The following is a 23640-nucleotide window of genomic DNA, read 5'->3' on the forward strand; positions in this document are numbered from 1 at the left end:
GAACCTGAGGAAGCATATAGCTTTTTAAACAATACAGCAGAACAGGATAGACTGCAGTACTTCCTCCATGGAACATAGTGAGGTTGAGTCATAAAGGCTCTGCTGTGCAAAGAAAAATAGTTGCATGACAATGTTGCTGTTACTGTTGTCGTCTTTGATGGTGATGATGATCATATAATTATGTTTATTTCAAATTTCCTGACAAATGCAGTAGTGGTATTGTTGTTGGCAGTGCTTCCATTGCTGATGATTCATGTGGGAGCAATATGGTGGTGAAATTGCCTGTATAAAGTGACACAGCACATCAAGAATGAAGGACAGCGTATGTGTAATTATGTTTTTAAAATCTTTGAAAATGTGCTGAAGAAAAACTGTCATGAAACAGGAGCCTTGGCCTTATTCTCTCAGTGCTTAAAGGAAAATACCTTGCAAAATGCAGTCAAGCAGGTCACACCAGATCACACAGAATAAAGATTATTACACGACTTCACAACTTCAAAACTCTATGTCTTCAAGACTCTCTTTGTCACCGTGTGTGTGTATGTTTGTACATTAGACAGAGATGCATATTTGTCCAGTTCTACAAGCTCCCACAGGCCTGTATCCACACTTTTCAGCTGTCATCGCCCACAGATACGTTGCTGTGTGCCTAAAAATACAAGCTCCATACCATTGAACACATCATTCCATCTCAGGAGCTGTTTCTATAACAACTGGCGGTCTGAGAATTACTCTGCCAGACTACAGATGCTCCAGAGATGAAGATGAAAGTTAAATGTTGGTCTTTCTTTGAGCTGCATGCCTCATGAGTACAAATTTCAATTTCCATGTATTCTGTACTTTTTTATCCTTTAAAGACAAAGTCAGAGTATTTTACTTAATCTGCAAAGTGGCAGTCTTGAGGTATGATTGGCATGTGCGCAATGGCAAGTTAAACTTGACAATTGCGCCCCTCAGTGGTCAAATAGGTAAAATGCTGGTGTATTGTACAGCGTGGGATCACACTTAGTGGAGGGACTTATAACATAGACATGACCTCGGGTCATTATGATTTGTGTGGGTGGGTGGTGCCTGTACGGATGTTTTCTCATGTTTTCTTGTGGTTCCAATAAACAACACTTATGGCAGACTGTGGTTGTTTTTCACTCCTAACAAGGCTTGATGTTGCTAATTGAAAAATTAAATATCCAGAAATTGTTGTGTTGCAAAAAATATTTATTTTAAGTTAAACTAGAACAGACCAGGCCTTTGGAGAACCCAAAGTCATGTATGTTTTTTCCCCCAATCAGCCACATCTGGCTCATGAATAACTCTAGTAGGAGAATAACTTTAGTAGGTATCATCAGCCTCTAACAACAGGGTAGTATTTGTTATGGGTCTTTCAAGTGTACTTGTTTTTGTACTGTGACGGAGTGGACTAGACTCTTAGAGTCTGGAATCGTTTTCCTTCATTCTTGCCAACACCCGGGACCCTTGGGGTGCTGCTGAATTGACAATCATGATGTTTCCAACTTGGAATTTTTTTCTTCCAGCAGACCACTTTTGTCTTTCCTGTAACAGAGGTAGATAATCCTTAGTCCAGCACTCCCAGAATAGATCTGCTATACTGAACTTGTTTCCAGCGACGTCTAACATAGACGAGTCCTGGACAGAGAACAGGCTCAGCCATTAACACAAGAGTGTGACTGGGGGTCAGCGGTGCAAGATCATGTGGATCAGGAGAGACTGTCATGATAGGTCAGTTGTTCAAAATAGCCCCGGTGGCACAGAGCACAGTACTCAGACCTTCATCCCCAAGAGTCTGCTGGTGCAAGACAGAGAGACGTATTTGTCTCACCATTCTGTTAAGTCTGTCCCATACACCACAGTGAGAAACTCCACTGTACTCCATGTTGTAACAGGGTGTTTTTGAATTTATTCTGATCCAAAGTTGAAAGTAGCTCCTTTTCAGCCCCGGCCAGGTTAGGGACATTGTCTGGTCTTATGTGGCTTTTCTGCCCTCCTCTATAAACCTACAAATCCTTTGATTTCATTAATGTCAAGTGAGTGAGCCACCTCTATGTGCACAGCTCTGTTGAACATGCAAGTAAGTATGACATTATATCTTTTCTTGCTCTCTTCACCTCTATTGGCCTGAAATAATCCAGACCAATATTAGTAAAAGGGGGAAGATCTGGCATTTGTCTTTCAGCTGGTAAGTCTGCCTCTGCCGCTTTCCTCTCATACGTCTGTATCATGCACTTTTAAGTTACTGTGTTTACATGTGTTATCCAGTATTTCTTGTGAAGCTGTGAAAGAATGTAGTTTCTTCCACCATGACCAGTGCTTTCATGTGTGTGGCCAAGTATGAGAGGGAGAATATCCTTGGAGAGAATAACAGGATGTATGTTGTGTTCTGGCATAGCTGACCTGTTAGTCAACCCCCCACTCTCAATCTTTCATCCTCCAACACTGGATCCAATTTGTAGATGCTGCTTGACTTATTTATGCCTTTAGGTGGCGCTGTTTCCATCCTCTCTGTTGCAAATGGGAATCTCTGTCTTTGGTCAGAGATGACAAATGTCAGGGCTCTCTCAAGATCACCAGTGTTAATTCTTTGTCCACTGAAAGAGCCTTTAAACCTTTGCATTTGTGAGTCAATCATCTTGTGTTTTTAACGTTAGGTGTTTGGTTGGGTTAGCCGGGACCGAATTTGTTTTCATGACTAAAGATTGTTTGACTGAGAACGTAGCTGAAGGTTGTGATTTATTTGGATGTAATTAGAAAATACTTTTGCTAAACTATATTGCACAATTTTATTTCTGCAGTGATATTCCATGAATCTAACCACAGCCACAAGTTGCACAACACAGATTCTCAAGTGCAGCAGTCATGATAATCTACAAATTCTCCTAGATCCCCTTACATTAATCAAACTATAATGATCACACAGTACAATACAATTTTGAAACATTTAGGCTATAGCCCACTAAAGTCACTTTAAAGCTACTGGCCTAGGCCTATATGCCTTGTTTACCTGAGAAGACACCACTCATTTGGAGGAGTTACATCAGCTTATAAATGTGCCAGGCCAGAGGAAAACATGTTGACAATCACTGACATTTTGAAACCATTTTGGTTAATTTTTGGAAGGTGCCACATAATAAAATCTGTTGTTTCTGGCCAGAACAGACTAGTAGGATTTTAAACGCAATCAATGAGATGGAGACAAAATATTGTCCACATGAGCGCATAGGCTACTTACAACATCGCAAATTCAATCTGCAAACAGATTATAAGACAACGTGTTTGTGTGTAGATGGATTTCCTCTGCATGTTTTTACTCTTGAGTTCTGAATTTTTACAGGATACACCACAGATATAGGCCCACACAATCTGAACGAAACACCTAAAATTTAATGAAAGTGGTAATTCCTAGGCTATTCCTAGGGGTGATTCTGAATTGCAGTTGCGCCAAGAAACACACGGGGGCGCAAAGCATCCATAGCTCAAATCGATTTCACAGTAGCTGATCCAAACCTGTCTGAGAAACTTGTTGATGATTGTGAACTGGTATGTCCACTCTTGTCAGCACATTAAAGGCTATGACCTGAAACCCAGCAGCTTTCATGTCAGTTCTGACCCTAAAACAGGTCATGGATCTGCATTTGACGAGGTTTTGTGCCTTAGACAGCTGAGATTATTCTTATCTCCAGACTCTATGTCCCACATGAGAACTGGGAGTGAAAGCCACTGTGTGCTCTCCTGTATTTTCTCCATAGTAATAAGTTTCAGTGAATGAAGCAAAGCAAAAACTAAAGTTTCATTTGTTTGAGGGTCCCCCTACCCCAAGTTGACACCGGATCCCCCTTCTGACGTCGGGTTCTACTGAACCGGATTAGAGTGAATCTGGGAGCGCCGCTTTCCCACTCGTTTGGTATTCCCGCTCCCCTCCCACCTCCGGGCCAGCAGATAACTCTTCAGTAGACAGACAGCAGCACTAAAACACTCAGGAGCGCTCTCACCACACACACACACAAACACACACACGCACACACACATACACACACTCATACACATTTACACATATTAGAAGTGGTCGATCGCGGTGTTCTGCCTCAGCAACTTGCGGCAACTTTTTGTCTTATTGTTCTGCCGTTCTGGATTAAGACTTTGAACTTTTGTTTTGTCGACAGAGCGTGTTTTCCCACAGCACAGGTTGAATCATGACTTCAGCGTGGAGTGAAGCATCGATTGATTAGAGGTAAGTTGGCGGCTACTTACACAACAAAGAAAAATAAATCTATTTAAGAAACTATTTCCCACGATTTCTGCTGTATTAAAGACGATCCAAACGCTTTCCACAGCGCATCTGGCTAGTCATAATATAGTTCATTTTGAAGGGTAACTAAAAAAAAAAATCAGCAAAAATATTAGGTTCAGCTGGAAAATGATTATTATAGGAGATCAACACCATGTACTAGGTCACCATAGACTCACATCTGAGCGCCACTTTAACTCTCTATCAAGTTGATTTTTTTTTTTTTTTTTTTTTTTTTTTCTTACAGACAGCATTTTGTCAGTTAATTGCGTTCGTGCTTGTAAATAGGGCATGGCAGCACACTGAACAAATACAAAAGGATTATCAACGCGCATCAGTGTCTTGGATGGTTGTGTTCGCTGTGGTTCAGCAACTTTTTTCTATTATTGTTTTATTTTATTTATTACTTTTTAAGGTCTTTCCTGAGTCAAGCTGCTGAGCGCCTGCTCTCACACTAAATCCGGTTTAATGAGTAAACTTTGGGAATCTGGACACTGCACTAATGTCTCCCACTGGTTTTTCTTCTGACTGATGTTCCTGTCTGTGCTTACCTCCAGGGGTTAGATCGGTTCCCTGCAGGGTGACAGAGTTTGCACTCTGACCTGCAGGTTTGGACAGGGCTGCTCTGTCTCTGTGCCGTGACATTGACAGACAGAAAAGAGGATACAGACGCACGTCACATCATGGATTTCGGAAACGATGTGGATCTGTCCAACAATAACATCATGCCACTGTGGAAACGCCGCACAGACAATTGTAAAAGCCCCCGAGACCCCAGCAAGCCCAAACCTCGACCCCTCAGTTACCAAATAGATGGGGTCGTGATGACGGACTTTCCTGTGGAGGACAACAAATGTTCCTTTACCTTGAGCCAGCCTGCTGAGAGACTGGTGGCCACACCTACAGGCAGGAACACAGTGGTGTTGAAACACATTCTCAACAAACCCACGAGGAAAACTCGGGTAGTTCGCAGCATCAGCATCGGTCACCTCTCTAATGGACGTTTCTCACTGTCTAAATTCAAATCCGAGGACAGTAGATCAGCTTCACTGGACAACAGGGTGTGCAATGGAAGCTGTGAGAGAGGGAAAGCTAATGGAGCCACTGTATGGCCTGAGAAATGTCTCCGGGACACCCAGAAATGCATGTCGGGTACGCTCCCTCTGAGCTCACAGAGAGACCAGATAGCTTTTGTAACGGGCTCATCCTCACCTGAAGCTCTTCCTCCTAAACAGTCCTCTCCTGTCCTGTCTGCCCATTCCTCTAACAACAACAGCTATAAGCATAACCACCATCACACACCCTCTTCTCCCTCACTCCAGCCATCTCCGCCTGTCCGCCGTGTCCCTACCCCCTCCCATAGCTCCACATCGAGCATCCCATCCCTCTCCTCTCTCACCTCCTCAGACCCCCCGACCCCACGCTCGCCATCCCCAGCAGACAGAGAGCACACTCCCCTCAGACAGTCCTCATCCTCCCTTGCGTCCACCCAAGAAACCAGGAATGCCTCGTCCTCTTCCTCCTCTTCCACCACCACCTCCCCCTCCCCCTCTCTTTCCCCATCCATGTCTCCCCCTCCCCCCATTGTCCTTAGCACCCACAGCCCGGCTGCCCTGAAGATGGGCACCCAGCAACTAATTCCCAAAGGCCTGGCGTCTGACACTCGGCAGAGTAAGGCACCTTCCTCTGGGCCACAAGGCCAAGGTTTTGCTGGGATGCTGGGATTGGATAGCTCCAAGCGAGCAGAGAAAGCCCTCAGCATGGTGGAGACAGGAGCCTTCTTTTCTACAGGCCGTTCTTGGGGACAGGGTGAGGGGGCAGATAAGGAGAGTGAGAGCCCAGGGGCTTTGAGGAGGGGGCTGAGAAGTACATCCTACAGGAGGGCAGTTGTGAGTGGGGTAGACCTAGAGGTGCCGTCAGTAGACCCCAAGGCCCAACAGCTGTCACAGGCAGCTCTTAAGGGACAACAGGAAGACAGGGACAAACCAGGGAGTCCAGTCAGCCCAGCAAGTCCTGCCTCTGCCAAACCAGCCAGCCCTGGGAAGAACAAGGTTGGTACACTCGCTGTGGCACACACAGAGTAAAGTGACATGCACAATATGTTGTACACAACACGTTTTACAGAACTGCATTGTAAGGGAGAGCAATTAGAGCATATTTTTGATCTGAAAAGCAATTATCTAGGGGCTGCCTGTTAGTTTACAGCATGGAGCCATCCATGCTGTATGTTTGCTGAGCCAGCATTCGTAAACTCAGGCCCTTCAATTGTTTTTTTATTTGTTTATTTATTTATTTTTTGCTGCACCCAAATTTAAATTTTACAGCCCAATGATTCATAAAGCACCCGATCAATTTATATTTGAGGTTGCTTTGCCTGGCTTTTCCCTATTTGGTTGATAGGGTCTGTGATGTCCAATTACAATACAGAGAGCCCTGTGGTGCAAACATAGCAGTGGCAGCCATTAAGGCTTGTCCTTACAAGGAGACAATGGATGTTGTTATTGGGGAGACGTGAAGTAATGCCACACCATGTGCACACACAAATACACAATGTTCTGCAAATAGACAGGGTCATTGAACGAGGTCAGTGGAAAGGGTGAGGGTCGCTGGCAGGTGACTGCAACATGTGTGTGTGCCTGCTCATGGATGGCCTGGTTCCTAAACTAATCCAAGGGATTGCATTGTTTCTTTGTCAGAGTCCTGATAAGAAGAAGCTATTGACCAGTCAGAGGACATTTGACAGTGAAGGTGAGAGTTACCTTTCAGTTCTGTTTTGACCACACTTCTCCTTCATCTCATGCTCTCTACACTTTGTCCTGCACTTTGTATGTCTCTGTTTGTGTCGGCTATTCCTCCCGGTCTTAAGTGATCTCTAAAACACTGCACGCTCCTTTTGTTGCCCATGTGTGTGTTTCAGAGGAAGAGCTGTATCAGAATTACCAAGAGAAAGCCTTGCACAACGACTCAGATGAGGATGCAGAGTCCAGGGAGCCCAAACCTGATAATGGCATTGTGGTTCAATACAGACCCATTCGCACCTCGTGGAGCCAGCTCAGCGTGGTGAGATACTGTACACAAACAGACAAACACGGATGATAATTTCCACTCCTCGTCCTATATCTCTCTGTCTCTGTACATCCAGTACACAGACAAACATAAACACACAGCACTGTGGTTGCGGGACGCTGGAATGCCAATGCTCCAAAGAATGCTGTCCTATCTGGTTTGGCCACAGTCCATACTCATCCGCCCTCTCTTTCTGTTTCTCTCTGCATCTCGCCGTGTTTCCCTTTGGGAGTGCAGGAGGATTTGATCCAGGACAGACAGTCAGGCAGACCTGCAGGAAGTCTTGGAACAGTGCCGGGCACAATGCCAGTGTCTTGGCGAACTCTGGAGAGTTGTCAGAGTGGAATTATGCTTGAAATGTTGCCTCTAGAGAGCCGTCTGGTGGCTCTGCATTACATAATATATCTTAGGTTTGGAATGAATGGATAGAGGGACATAGAGGAAAGGAATTTTCTAATTTAGTTTTCTACTTAGGCATTCCCTTCTGTGTGTTTACTCTTAGCTGGGGCTGTTGAGGAGAGAACGCGAGGAGGAAAAAAAAAACAGGCAATTAAGATGAGCTCTGAAATTGCAGAGCAGAGAAATAGATGCACACAGCCTCAAATAAATGTAATAAAAAAAGGACATTGGATTAAAAATGGGAACATTCACAAAATGTCTTTAGTCTTGTTTGTTCCCCTCTTTTTGTGTGTCAGTGAGACATTGAGACGAATACATAACTGGGCTGAGGCAGATGTTAACTTGGCTGAACTGGGCTCTGCCCAAGTCAGCTCTCTTGTCCTGTACAGCTGCCGTACAGCTGTAGGATTAAGCGTGACTTTGGCCAGACAGCATATGATGTAACGCCATGGGATTCTTCCTCTTCTCTCTGATTTCATGGAAAATGCCCATTTATAAAATCTGTTTTCCTTATCGGAGAGTTAATAAACTTATTCCAAGTAAAAAGGATAGCGCTTCAAGTGAAACAGAGAACCAGATAAACAAGATGTCATCACACCTGGCCTGTCTTTGAATCTGGTCTCCTCTCACCTTGTTCCACCGCTCCCTTCCCTTAGGTGCTTTTTGGTGACCAGGCACTGATGAAATGCCACATACCGGGAATTTCTTATTTTCCAGAATTGGTGGCCTGTAAGTTCAGGAGGTGATGTCGCCATCCTGGAGCTTCTTCCTGGCAGGATGCTAGAAATTCTGTTGAACTAGGACTTTGTATGCTGGTTTTGCTTTAAACAAGGACACATAGATCCAAAGGGAACTTGTTATCTGCTATTGAATCAGAATAATATGTTGCTGCTTTGGTCTCAGTTACACCCAGCGAAACTGAAAAGCAGGGCAAAGTACATTTGGCACAAAGGAGCAGACGTTTACGAAGACACTAAAAAAGCTTGATAGCCTGCTCTGCTGTTATATGGAATTGGAGTTTGGGCATGAGGGCAAGTGAGCAAGAAATAATACAAAGCGTGCATGTGTGAAAGCAATGAAAAGCAACCGCAACAGATGTTTAGTCTGCTGCATGTCTGTTTGTTCTTAGTATTTGCTCTCTAGTTTCTGCCCTGCAGAAACTACAGAGAAACTAGAGAGCAGTATCACTTCCTTGTCCTAGAAGCCAGGATGAGCCTAAAGTGGAAATGAGGAGAAAGAGGATGTTGCCTACGTGGAAGAATGTGGGATTGGAGGGAATAGAGCATGGATGGTTTGATGGAACACTGCAAAAACGTAAAATCTTACCAAGATTATTTGTCTTATTTCAAGTCAAAATATCTCATTACACTTAAAATAAGACATTATCACCTCAGAAGTAAATTTGCTTGTTTCATTGGCAAAATCTGCCAGTGGAAAAAGTGAAAATTCACTTGAAATAAGTGAAAATTAGCTAGAAACAAGAAACAAATTTTGCCAATGAAACAAGCAAATTTTCACTTGAAACAAGTGAAAATCATCTAAAACAAGTTATTTCTGAGGTGATCATGTCTTATTTTAAGTGTAATGAGATATTTTGACTAGGAATAAGACATTTTTGACTTGAAATAAGACAAATAATCTTGGTAAGATTTTGAGTTTTTGCAGTGAAGGATGCAGTGGGATACAAAAAAAGGAAAATATATACTAAATACTAACAGATTTGTTTAGTATCTTGTGAAAAATACAGGCTATTTGGAGAATGGTTGTGAAAACATGGACTTCAGCAAACCTGTTGACTTTGTTTTTTTTACTGGCGCTGACAGAAAACATTTAAATGCTAAATGTTCACTTTTAACACAAGACCCCTATACTAAGAGACAGAGAGAGAACACAGTGTGTGACCTGGTAAAATATTAACTGAATGTGTCCTTGGTTGCTTTGGTTATATTGAGTGAAACATGAGATGGACGCATGGTTTTATTACAGAGAGAGAGCCATGCACCTCCTTGCCTTCACTCTGATGTATTCAGTGGCACTGCAAACCCAGATCTTTCTCAAATACCAACACAAACGCCACTTTTATTCATTCGAATATACAAAAATTTCTCTGGAGAGAATCAAACCTCTCGCATACCAACAGGCCTATCCACTCTCATGTAAACCATATGCTTTCAGCGAAACTAGACATTTGATGCTAGAACAGAGCTGCCCCTTTCACATGCATTAAAATACATGTATATTATGTTAACGCATGTATAATGAATCCCCCATAAGAGTTCTTACACCTGCATTCACACACAAGCTGTCTTTTTCTTCTCAAGATCTTTCTCCTCTCCATTTCTAACTTCATTATTCAATTTTGTATGTATGCACACACACACACACACACACACACACACACACTAGCCATAAAATCTATAAATGCAAAGGGCCGTTAGCCAGAGAAAACTTCTCAGGGCTCTCAAGTACTGAAGAGTAATCAGACAAATGTGACTTTAGATGCCTTTGAGATTTTATTTTCAATACTTTTTTTTTTTTTTTTGGACTGCCCTTGAACCCGTTACAAACTGTGTTTTCTGTTTAGGTGAAGAAAAGTGGCCTGTCTGACAAGCTGAGTCAGGAGGAACGCAAGAGGCAAGAGGTAGGCATCATGTTTTACATTTCATTTGGGCCAGACTGCTCTGGCATTTACTATAATCTAATTTTGGGACACACACACACACACACACAGACAAAGACACAGTGAAGAGTTACCAGGCATTAGGGGATTAAGGTTGTTCATTTGGTTGCTCCTCCAGACCAATAAACAAAACCATTAAAGGGGCAGGAGCAGGAACCATGCGCTGTAAACAAATAAATCTATAAAGCAAATGCATCTGGAAGGAGAGGTAAAGGAGAGATGCTCAGTACACAACAAATACGTGTCTTGATCCCGAACACATCAAGGAGAATGTCGTGTTTGATGAACAGAAGCATAGGAGCTGCAGACTGATAAAAATGTCATTGCACAACAACATGCCGGAGACGTGACGGTGGGCTGCAGGTATGTCAGGTATGCTGAGGCAGGAAGCCTCTCGCAGGCCGGCCGCTAATTAAACCGCTCAGCCCTCTCTCTGTTCTAGGACTGCAACTAACAGTTATTTTCATTGTCGATCAATTATTTTTTCAACTAACCCTTAGTAACCTTAAAACGATTATATATATTTAAAATTGAATTACAAGAAAATAATGACACCTCCAAAAAAATAATACAGTAACAAAAATATACATATAAAATCATCAAAAGTATTTGGGAAAAGTTACAAAAAAGTTAAAATTGCCATAAAATTACCAAAAAAATGGGAAAAATTTAATAAAAAGAAAAAAAAAAAATTAAAAAGAAATTAAATCAAACAAAGGAAAAGAAAGAAATAACAAAAGAGAAAAGGGTCGACAGGGGGAAAAAAAAGAAAAAGAAATAAATAAAATTTTGTAGATTTTGTATTTTAAAAGCCTGCCCATGGGCCACTGGTGTTTCAAGGAGTTAACTTACTGATCATTTCATCCATAAAAAGTATAAAATAATAAGAAGTTAGCAGAGCCAAAAGCAACATATTAAATTTCTTGGTTAGTGGGGCCAGCAGCCAACAAACCCCCAAAGTGTTCATTTGTTTTCAATATGAAACAGAAAATACAGCGAACCTTAGCACTTGTCAAGCTGCTTGGTCTTTTACTTGATACATTTTCTGTCAATTGGCCAATCATTTCAGTACTATTCTCTCCTAGCTGTGTCATCACTCTCTGTGTCTGTCTTCCCCCGCGTCAGGCCATCTTTGAGGTCATCTCCTCGGAGCACTCCTACCTCCACAGTCTGGAGATCCTGATCCGCATGTTTAAGAACTCTGCAGAGCTCAGCGAGGCCATGACCAAGACCGAGCACCACCATCTCTTCTCAAACATCACCGATGTCTGTGAGTCCAGCAAAAAGTAAGTTTTGCCGCGGGAAACGTGTATATTTAGGCATTCATGTATTAGTTTGTATATGCAAGTCTGGCACCTTCCCTCTGCATCTACACAGTTCACGCTGGTGCTTTTTTCGTCTGCTCCTCCATGCTCTCAGGCGGTTTGTGTATCAGCACTCTTTATGGTGATCACATTCGTCAAGCCTTACGCTCTCCCTTCACTCAGAATTGTTTTCAGCATGAGGGAATTGCGGGTAGACAGTGGCGAGCTGTTTTCCGATCGTATGTGAGGTCACTGCTTGTCATGAGGAACGTACATGCCGACAGACAAAGCGGAGCGAGGCACAAAGCGAAGTGCTAAATGGAGTGAAACATCAAAGGCGCACTGAACGCACAAATCATATTTGAGCTTAATTATGGCTGCGATACCAGCACAAGCATTACTTGTTGCATGAGAGAGTTCAAAGGCAGGTTGGATGTGTGCACAGATGGGTTGTTGGTGGACTGTTTAATGACTTTGGCTTATTTATGCTTGGCCAGTTTGCCATTAACCTCCAAGGATCTTATAAACTCATGAAACACTCATGCATGAGAGGCCGTGAAAATTGAGACTGGTGAAAAGCGCTGCCTCAGCGTTTAATGTCTTGGAACAGGCTTTCCCGCTGCATGAACAGATTGACGTGAAATGCTCTGACCCCATACGTTCTGTCCCGGGTCCATGTATGAAGTCACTTTGCACTGCCGCTGCGGTCTGAGGTCCATCTTCATTATGATAAAGGCCTCAGGTGCAGCTATAGGAAGCCATTATTTACTAGGACAACCATCTCATTCGCTCTCTGCAACTGTTCGCTATGGCAACAGCCTGACATCCTCCTGAGGTCATGACTCATTATAATAAAGGCCGCAGGTCCTTCTATTAATGTGATTGTTATTTTAACTTTAACAGCTTAATCATTCCTATTCGTACATTTTCCTGTGCCGTTATTGCCCTCAGCTGGACAGTATTCCTACATCCATTGATTGCCCTATTTGCATGCACATGGGTTTGTGCGTGGAAAGGTTAGCTCAGCGTTTGTGTTCAGGCGTGCTGTAGCCCATCTCTCCTCGCTTTCTCATTCCTGTGCATGTTCACCCTGCAGCCCTGCCTGCTGGCCACACACATTTATTTGTTGCCTTACCCAGCCGACCTAAGATCCTCTGAAGACTGAATGGCTTCAGGTAGGAGAGTGGAAGGCAGACAAATATAAAAGGCTGCAAATCAGAGAATATACGGTAGCTTGCAGCACAGGTATAACAAGATGTTTTACTTGAATCAGATAGGCAGGCTCTGTATTAACCCTCTCAAACAAACAAAATAGCAGAAACAATACTCTACCCGCAGGCTCCTGTGTGTGTGTGTGTGTGTGTGTGTGTGTGTGTGTGTGTGTGTGTGTGTGTTTGTGTGTGTGTGTGTTTGTGAGTCGGGCAAGTTGGACAGGAGGGCTGTTGTGCACTTTATATGCAGGTGCTTCTCTGATAGTGTTTCACCAGCAGCCTCGGGGTTTTGCATACCCCATTCATTACCATAAAACATTTTATAACTGCCAGAGAGAGAGTGAGAACGATTTTTTTTTTCCTGAGGGCTGAGACATTTTGCATTCCTCCATGCTGGCCTTGATGAATTTTTGCTTCTCATTTACATTTCTTTGTTTGACGCCGTCGATCCAGGCATTCCCTCTTCACCCTGATTCATTCCATTTGCCTTTTTTTTTTTAAATCTCCACATCCCAGCATGCTATTATTAGGGTCAGTGAGTGTTAACCCCGGAGCTAGTGCAGCCTGAACTTGAGTACCCTTGACCTGTCAAAGGCCAGAATACACCCTCAGGTCAGGGGTTGGAGGACAGGACTGGTATCCGCAGGGCTTGTGTCATCGTTAGGAAGGGCACAGTTCACAGGGCACGGGGTGAGGCATGTGCACAAGGCTGCAGGGTCACAACAAGCATACTGTAATGTAATTTTAGCATTGTTTTACATTCATGGTCACCTCGGTCCTGGTAGAAGCGCAGGCTGTGTAGGGTTGTGTGTGGGTGTGTGTGTGTGTGTGTGTGCATATGTGTGGGTTGGGGTATTTTTGCAGGTGGTGGGAAGGGGTTACTAGAGGTGGCTTTGCAGATGAGCTCAAACCAGGTCCAGTTGGTCAAGGTCGGCTTCCTGTGTCTGTGTGACAACTTCCTGTTTGTCACCTTGGATCACACACACACACACTTGCTTGCATTGGGTCATATGGCGTGCCGTTAAAGCCACCATCTGGTCGTGGCTCAGGAAGAGGAAAGCCTTTGTGTTGTGTGTTAACGGTGGGCGCTGTCTATTTTTGGAGGCTGGGGGGTTCCTCTTTTGTGATCCTGCAGCGGGGTTAGAAGCAAGGTGTTGGGGACGCTTCCTGACTTTGTGTCCTATATTTTCCCCAGTGTGGGATGAATAAAAGCAGAAAGTTTATTGTTTGTGACTCATGCTTTTGCCACGTATGGCATGCACACCTTGACACACTAACCCCGATTCACTCACCGCCACCGTTCTGCTCAGGTTCTTTAAGGAGCTGGAGGACCGGCACCAACAGAACATAGTGATCGACGACATCAGCGACATTGTCTACAGGCATGCTCAGTCCAACTTTGATCCCTATATCACCTACTGCTCCAATGAGGTGTACCAGCAGAGAACACTGCAGAGGCTAGTGTGAGTGAGCAAACACACACACACACACACACACACACACACATGCACACACACAGATGCACTGCAAAAAGTCCAAATCTTACCAAGATTATTTGTCTTATTTCAAGTAAAAATGTCTTATTTCTAGTCAAAATATCTCATTACACTTAAAATAAGTCATGATCCGCTCAGAAATTACTTGTCTTTAGACAATTTTCACTTGTTTCACAAATTTTGCCAATGGAACAAGCAAATTTTTACTTGTTCACTTGTGTCACAAGTAAAAATTTGCTTGTTCCATTGGCAAAATGTGTTTCTTGTTTCAAGCTAATTTTCACTTGTTTCAAGTAGATTTTCACTTGAAACAAGTGAAAATTGTCTAAAGACAAGTTATTTCTGAGCTGATCATGTCTTATTTTAAGTGTAATGAGATATTTTGACTAGAAATAAGACATTTTTACTTGAAATAAGACAAATGATCTTGGTCAGATTTTGACTTTTTTGCAGTGTGCCCTTATATCACTGATGGCTCCAATCCAAAATCGCTGCTCTGATATCAGAGATCTCACTCTCCCTCCCTCTTGTTCTTTCACCTTTGTCTCTATCCTCAATTCCTCCTCTTTCCCACCTACCAAATCTCCCCTCCCCCTCTTCCTCCTCCTCCTCCTCCTCCTCCCCCGCAGGTCTAAGAGTCCAGTGTTTAAGGAGGTGCTGACCAGGATAGAAGCCCACCCAGACTGCAGGAACCTCCCCATGATCTCCTTCCTCATCCTGCCTATGCAGAGAATCACCCGCCTGCCGCTGCTCATGGATGTGGGTGCATTAACAACACAGTGTGGGCTTTGGAGCCAGTAGACGTTGCCTGTTATGTAACTGTTTGAACTCGTTCTCATGCCGGTTTTTCTTCAGCACCACATCATTCACGCGCCTGTAGCTATAAAACAGCTGGGGAGACGATTGGGTATCCGTTCGCACAAAACCCTGTCTTATAACTCTACTTAATGCGTGTTCTCTTTATTCAGATAAACCAGCTCTCAGCTCCTCCCACATCAACACAATTTATATGACCTTCCTTCATTCCTCCATTTCCCATGCTAATTTAACTTTTTCTTATCCTCCTTTTTGCCTTATTAATTCTCTCACTCATGCTCTTTTTTTCCTTCTTCTTGGGTTTCAAGCTCCACTTGGCGCTGCAGCTTTCCATCCCTACTGTGCCTCCTTCTCTTCCTCTCTGTCTGCTTTCATCCCCCCTCGCTCCCAGCCTCTGTCAGTGTTTCCCCAGGGACTGTGGAGTTTAAGCGTGTATACTCAGAAGCCCCTGGATCCTGAGAAAGTTTGGGTTCTGCTCTCTTCTTCCCACCACTTCATTCAGGCTTCAATATTTTATCAGGCGGCTTCTGATAGGGCTCAGCATTCCTTTGGTGGAGGCCTGCTCGGGTGCATTTGTGTTAGCACTTGATTGTGTCTAAGTGATCGTTCACTGTCTTGCAGACGATTTGTCAGAAGACGCCTAAAGACTCGGCGCAATACGAGGAGTGTAAGAAGGCTTTACAAGCAGTCAGCAAGGTCAGTGGGTGCCACATGGTGTCAAACAGGGATGAACCAAATGGTCGTGTGGACCAGCTTTTGTCACACATACCCCTCATTCTTTTTTTTATCTTTGGCAAATTTTCAGATTTTGGCATGACTTCCATTTCCATCTACACATATTGCATACACTATATGTTTTTCCTGTAGGCTTTTCATGTCACCAAAGGGATGTAATGCCTGGTGAACTAGAAGGAGGCCTGAGATACTAAGCAAAACATGATCAGGGAGCAGTATGAAGAGTTCATTTGCAAAAATAGATATCTCCATTTGAATTTATTAAACCTTTTTAGAATTTTATTAAAATTTACCTTATATTTATTTCTATTTTTTATATGTTTATTTAGCCTGGCATAATGTTTATTATCCTAAATTATGCTTTGTGTGTGAGTATGTATATATGTCTGTGTACTCCAAGCAGTATCAGTGAAAAAGGTGTATTCATTTTAAGAATGGCTTTTATCAGTTTTTGCAAATGAACTCTTCAGTTGCATCCTATTGATGATTATTATGAAATTATGTTTTTATATACTATATATTTTAATTATATATTTAAGCATATGCATTTCACTGAGGAGTGAAACCTTGACAGAAAGGCACAATATGATATTCTTAAAAAAACCTCATCATGCTTACCAATGTAACATGCTGTTTTTGTATAACTCCCTGGTGTGCTAGAAGTTAAGGTAACACTTTACATTAAGGGTACAAATCATATAAGTAATGTCAAAGTAATGCATGACTCATGAATTAATGCAGGATGTATCATGAATTCCTGTTGCTCACCTGTTAACAAATGATCAAGTCACCGTGACTTTATGGGATTACGTCACACTTAATACATCATCAGTTAAGAAACATTAAATCACAGTAACTTGGATAGCTGGATCCCTCTTACATATCAGAGGAAAATGATTTAGCTGGATGTTTGTTCAGACCATTTTTAGTATCACAGTGTGACTTTACTCGGTTGGACACAAGTAATGGTGACTTCATGTGTGAAGTAATGATTAAGTATTGATGAACACTTCATGTGTCTCTTACATTCAGGTGATAGTTTTTTTTTAGGTTTTTAGGTCTGCTGAGCTTAAATATGTCAGTCAGTGCCTGTTAAATGATCTTGGTTTTAGTGCATCTTTGTCTTTACTGAGCTTTTCTCCACTGCCTTCAACAACAACCCAAAAACAATAAAAAAAAAAAAAGAAAAAAAAAAAAAAAAAAGCTCAAATTCCACCCATGGTGTTGTAAATGTGTTAAAAATACCACTGGGTCTAGTCTGGTAGAAATGTGAGGCTATTTTGGTCGCATATCCATTTATGTATGAAGTAACACTGACTTAAGCCTCATGTTCCTTTAACTGATGATGTATTAAGTGAGAACTAATCACATAAAGTTGTGAAGTGTTACCAAAGTTAAACATGCTTAAATATAAGGAGTCAATATGTGGAGGGGAAAAAGCAAAAAGTACAAAAAAATAAATGAATAAAAGGCATGTGTGTTTCTTTATCCAGGTGGTTAGGAAGTGTAATGAAGGAGCTCGTACCATGGAGAGAACAGAGATGATGTACACCATTAACTCTCAGCTGGAGTTCAAGATCAAGGTAAAACGCACTTAAACACAATGCAGGTGACATACTTCTGAATTTTTTTTCTTTTCTTCCGTTCGCTCAAGTTTAATAATTAAGCACTGGCAGCACTGGATTCACTAGCACGCACACTGAGTAATATTCACAAGCTCTTTCCCATGAAGTTTCTTTGACACACACACACACTCAGTCTTGATGACAATTGGCATGAACAAGCTGACAAGTGTGTGTTTAAGAAGTTATGTGAAGCATGGACTTAAGGGTTTGTTCACACAGCCATGCACTGACACATACACACACACACACTGCAGATGCAGTAAGAGCTACATGCCATGGTGACCAACTTGGTTCACACACACACACACACACACACATGTACATATGTACACAGAGCTTGGCAGGTCCACATGTGTGTAAGTAGTGTGGGAAATTGCTGTTGGCACATTTGGGATTCACAGATGTCTAGTGAACATGGTCTTGCTGTCTGTCATAGCCAGCTGTTACACACACACACACACACACACAATAGGGCTGGACAATTAATCAAACTGCAATGCAGCCAAGTGCAATATTCAAACTGCAGGAGCTGCCATTTTTTTGAAAAAGGTGAAAATAAGCGACAAAATGTTGTAAAAATAATAATAATAAGCAACCAAATAATAATAGATATTAATAACCATAATAATATTATGCTGCTACAGAGATGCTCTGGCCTGCAAATTAGGTTTTCCTTGTGTTTGTGATGTACAGACCCAAGCGAAAGTCACACCATCATATTTCATGTTTGTGCAGAGACGAATAGAATTACAATGCAAAAATGATAATTTCTATTAAAATCGTGGACCATATTGCGAAATCTAGGATTTTTTTTTTTTTTTTTTTTTTTTTTTTTTTTTGTTAACCATATCGTTCAGGCCTAACACACAGCTTAAGTGCAGATAAAAGCCAAGCCTGGATAGTGTAATATGGTTTGTTCTCTACCATTACAAATTTTTTTTTTTTTTGTATACTTTTGTCATATTGTATTTTTTCTTCTCCTGTTCATCTCGTCTTTAACACCACACCTCATCCCTCCGCCCACCCTCCTCCCTCTCCCTCTGTCCTCCCCCCTCCAGCCATTCCCTCTGGTATCATCCTCCAGGTGGATGGTGAAGAGAGGAGAGCTGACGGCCTTTGTGGAGGAAAACGGCATCTTCCTCAAGCGGACGTCACGGCAACAGGTCTATTTCTTCCTCTTCAACGACGTCCTCATCGTCACCAGGAAGAAGAGGTGGGCTCCTCTCTCGTTAGCAGCCTGTGCAGATTCACTGCCGGCCCGGATGCAGTATCACAGACTGTTGGATAGGGTTGACTCTGTAGACCGCTGTGTGTGTGTGTGTGTGTGTGTGTGTGTGTGAGACCCGTTAGTGAATGTGTTCGTATGTGTGTGTCTGTGCTTTTGATTTAGCAGGGATGAGTGTGGCCTTGGCATGCAGGCTTTGTTTGCAAGTCACCTGTTCTGACATGTTGAGGGTGAAAGTGTAACCTTTTGGTTTCCTTTGTGTCATGTGAACCACACTCGGGCTACACCATAAGCACATAGCGTGTCGTTTTGTCATCTCTACCCTCATGTTTTGACATGCCCCGGGACATCAGCCTGTTTGGCCGTTTGAATCGAGAGTCAAAAGTAATTCAACAGAATCCCTGCTGTAACAATAACAGCGTTATCACAATATTGCGGTGATCTGATGCCTGTCGCGAGGTGGAGCTTCTTACTGTCATGACCGTGGTTTTTATGGGTTAAAAGCCAATTTGAGATATATGAAACTTCATAGTGTCAAAAAATTATATCTCTGCAATGGAAGGTCATGGAGACACAGGCAAAGACCAGCGTGTTCAGGGACCCCAACAAAAATCGATTAGAGATATGTGAAAATTGTCTTAAATTTTAAAGATCAGCATGTTCAGAGACCCCCCAAAACTCCCAGTGGACCTTGGTTCCGAGTCACTTGGACGTTCGGTTCTGGAGATGCGGGCCAGTTGGCCTCCGGTCAAAGTGAATGGAGCGGGCGGGGTGTTTTTGCGGTTAACCACCCAACCGCAGCGATGCGTTGCTTTTTCACTGCAGTAAGACCAAATCCTTACTGTCACAGCCCTAATCCCTGCTGAAAGGAAAGCAAAACAAGAATAAAGCCAGAGTCTTAATTTTAAGGTCGTGGCATTAAGTCATTCTCAACTGGATAAACTTGAGGAAGATTTTGGACAACCGACAGGGAGTGGACGCTGCATTGTCATCGAGCTCATCTTCAGCACGACCCGCCTCTTTCATGGGTGTGTGTAAGGACAAGTGCAGTAAAATAATAATAATTACGTCTGCTGCGACTTGGCATGGCGACTTGGAGGGTTGAGTCAGTGTTATTTCTTTCTATGTTGTCGAGATTTGAGCATGTGACTCATCTGGGGCAAGTGCTCACTTTCAGTTTTGCCAGTGAGTTTGTTTTCCCCCCGTTTCCCCTCGTTCCAGGAGAAGATTAAGAGGGAAGTCATAAAGAAGACTTCCCTGAAATTATACGATTTTCATTGGCGCATGTGTTTGTGTGGGTAGTCACGCACCCGTGTGTCTATTTTCGCCATAAAAAATCCTTTCCCCTCCATTTCCCTCTGTGTCTGGAACTGATTGTCCCGCCACCGGCTACTCAGAATTCCTCCGAATCATAAAAAACATTCCATATGATATTTTTCTGGGAACCCAATCTGGCACGGCGGACTCCAGCCGTGTGTGGTGTCAGGCCTGTGTTTGGAAGAGGGATTTGGGAAAGGGAGTGCTCCGGAATCGGAGTGTGTATCTGTGTGTTTGTGTGTGTGTGCGCGCCTTTGAATGAGGGAAGCTGTTATAATATTGGTTTGTACTGCGGAGGCACGGGAGCCCCGCTGTGGCACGCTACTCTGCTGCACTCCATCTGCAGGAACCAAAACAAAAACAGACCAGGGGTGCGTGAGGCCGGCCAGGCAAGGCCGGGTCACAGACCTCCTAGACATAATGGCGGAAGAGCTCTTTCCCTTGTCAGCATTAGCGTAACGTCGTGGCCGAGCGAGCGTCGATGCCAAAAGCAAGTAAGGCGTGTACTTGAATGCTCTCAGATACTTTTTGTCTCGGGTTAGAATTACCATCAACTGGTAGTGAGAAAGTCAAAGCCACAGTGCCAAATATGAAGAGTATTTACTGATATTTCTACCATCCAAGACCACGATGCACTGGACTGGGCCCGGCTTGGCTACGCTCAGTTAACGTTGCGCGGCGGGAAAGTGTCGAGCTGCCCTCTGGCTCAGAGGAACAGTTGCATAACACACCAGCTGGCTTTTCTCTCATATTTACTTCCCCCCTCTTTCCTCTGCGAAGCTCAGCATCATCGAGGTATTGTTTTTGTTAAGGCTGAAGTTTCCATCTCTGTGTCTGTCCCTTCCTACTCTTATCCTCTGTCGTGTTTTTTTTTTTTTTTTTTTTTTTTTTTTTTTGGGGGGGGGGGTGGTTTCAATTCCATGTATTTTGTCTGTGTGCATGTGTGTGTCTCAATTATGTGACTGTGTCATCCCAATACTCTTTGCTCTAGTTTTTTTTTGTTGTTGTTTTTTCCCCTTTCCTGTTTGTTTGGTAAGGCCATAATCTTAACACTCCCACTTTGCATCAGGACATTCTGCTCTAATTGTGTGTGTACGTGCATTTATGCCACTGTGCATGTGTGTCTCCATGCTTGACCGGACTCCTATCTCGCCATCGTCTGTTTGAGGAAATCGGAGGATCCGTGTTTGCTCGGTGTGTGTGTGTGTGTGTGTTGTATAACCGGTTGCACGGTGGCTGGTAGCTGGTGCAGTTGTGATGACATGTGGTGGGAGCATGCCTGCGCTATCTCTGAAAGCTGCGTAGCTCTCATTCCAGAGAGGCTGTGTGTGTGAGTGTGTGTTTTCTGTGGAAGTAGACAAGATCCTACAATAGAGCTCTGTCTCTCTGCTTTATGTTCTGTATGTTTCATGCCTCTCCCCCTCCCCTCGGCCGTCTCAATTAACTTCCAAACTATTTCCTACTTTCACTCCCCAGCTCAGTGATAAGACACCGTGCACCCACCTACACAAGCACCACCTAAAAAAAAAAAACATGGTGAATCCCCACCCATCCCACTCCACACTGTAATGTAAATGGCATTCCAGACGTTTCAGGAGCTGTGTGCTGGGGCTGTTATAAGACCAAAGTGTTAAGTACACTGCAAAAACTCAAAATCTTACCAAGATTATTTGTCTTATTTCAAGTCAAAAATGTCTTATTCCTAGTCAAAATATCTCATTACACTTAAAATAAGACATGATCACCTCAGAAGTAACTTGTTTTTAGACAATTGTCTCTTGTTTCAAGTGAAAATTTGCTTGAAACAAGTGAAACTCGTGTATTTACACTGCGACACGTTTCAGCCAAACCAGTAGAACTGAAATACAAAAGAGTTTCCGTTCCAGGGGAGATTACTGGGATGGAAGACACCCAGTCAACAAAGTAATTAATTTTCGGGTGCAACAGACTACATTACATTTGAGGCAGCTGGGTTACGTGCTGATGCAGAGCAGATGACAATAAGTGCTTCCTAAGATCAATGAAACTTGTTTCATTGGCAAAATTTGTTTCTTGTTTCTAGCTAATTGTCACTTATTTCAAGTGAATTTTCACTTTTTCCACTGGCAAATTTTGCCAATGAAACAAGCAAATTTTCACTTGTTTCAAGCAAATTTTCACTTGAAACAAGTGAAAATTGTCTAAAAACAATTTACTTCTGAGGTGATCATGTCTTATTTTAAGTGTAATGAGATATTTTGACTAGAAATAAGACATTTTTGACTTGAAATAAGACAAATAATCTTGGTAAGATTTTGAGTTTTTGCAGTGTATCCCAAAACTTTTGTGGTAAAAATAGGTGAACTGCACTATTATGTCAAAAGGCTGTGAGGTCTAAACTCAATAACTCACAGTGCTATTTTTTTTTTTTTTTTTTCAGATGCTTCATTTTGGATAATACAATTCATTTCCATTACAGTGAACGTTAACATTTGATTAATGGTTGATGTGACAGAAAAGAGGCAAGAGACAAGCAAACAACCACAACAAAGTAGAAAAGAAGTGAGGTCAGTAACTCATAGTGCTCATCCTGTTGAAAGCGGCTGACTGAAAATCATATGAGACAGTAGGAGGACTTTAATACAGCACAGCTGGTTGAGAATTGAGAAAATAGGAGTGCGACATAGCAGAGGTTCAGCTTCACGTCAGGGCTGTTTAGTTTGATGACACGAGAGCGGAGATGCAGCTTTCGTGGCAGCCTTCGATCTTGTCCTTGAATTTATTCTTGCGTGGCTCTTGCTTTTCATCTCTTCCAGCCCACTTTCTGTCTCCTGCTCACTCCCACAAACTTTATCTGATTTATCTCTCTCTTGTATTCTCTTCCTACGTTTCTCGGAAGTGTGATTGGTTACAGGCAACGTGCTTTGGTTTGATTGATTGGTGGATAGTTGGGGTTGATGGGTAACAGTTGAGCCCTGTTGAGATCCTCCCAACCGTGACCAGATTCCCCAACCAGTCGTGACAAGAGACCACAGTGTCCAGAGATTGAGTGTGTGTGTGTGTGTGTGTGTGTGTGTGTGTGTGTGTGTGTGTGTGTGTGTCCATGTGTGTGTGTGTGTGTGTGCGGGTTAGAGAGAGAAGAACAAGAAACACCCTGTTCACCACTAGGCTGGTTGATTCTGCTACCTTGTCTGCTGGTTTGCAGCCTGCATGTGCACTCTCCTCCCAACACTGCCTCATCAGAAGCAAGTTCACGTCCAGTAGCTTTTTGGCCGGGTCAGATGATATAAGACAGGTGGGCTGGAGTTCAGCTCCAATGATTTGGACCACTATGAAAACACACACACACACACACACACACCCTCTCCTGGTACAGTGCAGTGTTAGAGGTCCCCGTGGGAGAGGTCCTATGCCTCACAATGAGTTCCAGATGTCTCCTACTAACAGCGAGCAGTGCAGCACACAGGTCATGATGAGGTCCAGGTGC

The 23640-nt window shown here is 43.0% G+C and overlaps 1 protein-coding gene across 1 annotated transcript in view; it reads left to right on the forward strand.

Moving 5' to 3' along the window:
* Positions 1–3963: 3963 nt before the first annotated feature.
* The window catches only part of LOC115369819 (rho guanine nucleotide exchange factor 26), a 29336-nt gene continuing 9659 nt past the window's right edge, over positions 3964–23640 (forward strand). Inside the window, exons 1-11 of the mRNA XM_030066490.1 lie at positions 3964–4243; positions 4858–6351; positions 6997–7048; positions 7218–7360; positions 10350–10406; positions 11571–11731; positions 14271–14423; positions 15086–15215; positions 15894–15968; positions 17501–17590; positions 18691–18845. Of these exons, the coding sequence (XP_029922350.1) occupies positions 4984–6351; positions 6997–7048; positions 7218–7360; positions 10350–10406; positions 11571–11731; positions 14271–14423; positions 15086–15215; positions 15894–15968; positions 17501–17590; positions 18691–18845 (2384 nt within the window). The 5' untranslated portion in view covers positions 3964–4243; positions 4858–4983. The remainder of the gene's footprint in view (positions 4244–4857; positions 6352–6996; positions 7049–7217; positions 7361–10349; positions 10407–11570; positions 11732–14270; positions 14424–15085; positions 15216–15893; positions 15969–17500; positions 17591–18690; positions 18846–23640) is intronic.

This window comes from Myripristis murdjan, chromosome 13 (assembly GCF_902150065.1).
Source record: "Myripristis murdjan chromosome 13, fMyrMur1.1, whole genome shotgun sequence".
In the NCBI taxonomy this organism is placed as follows: Eukaryota; Metazoa; Chordata; class Actinopteri; order Holocentriformes; family Holocentridae; genus Myripristis; species Myripristis murdjan.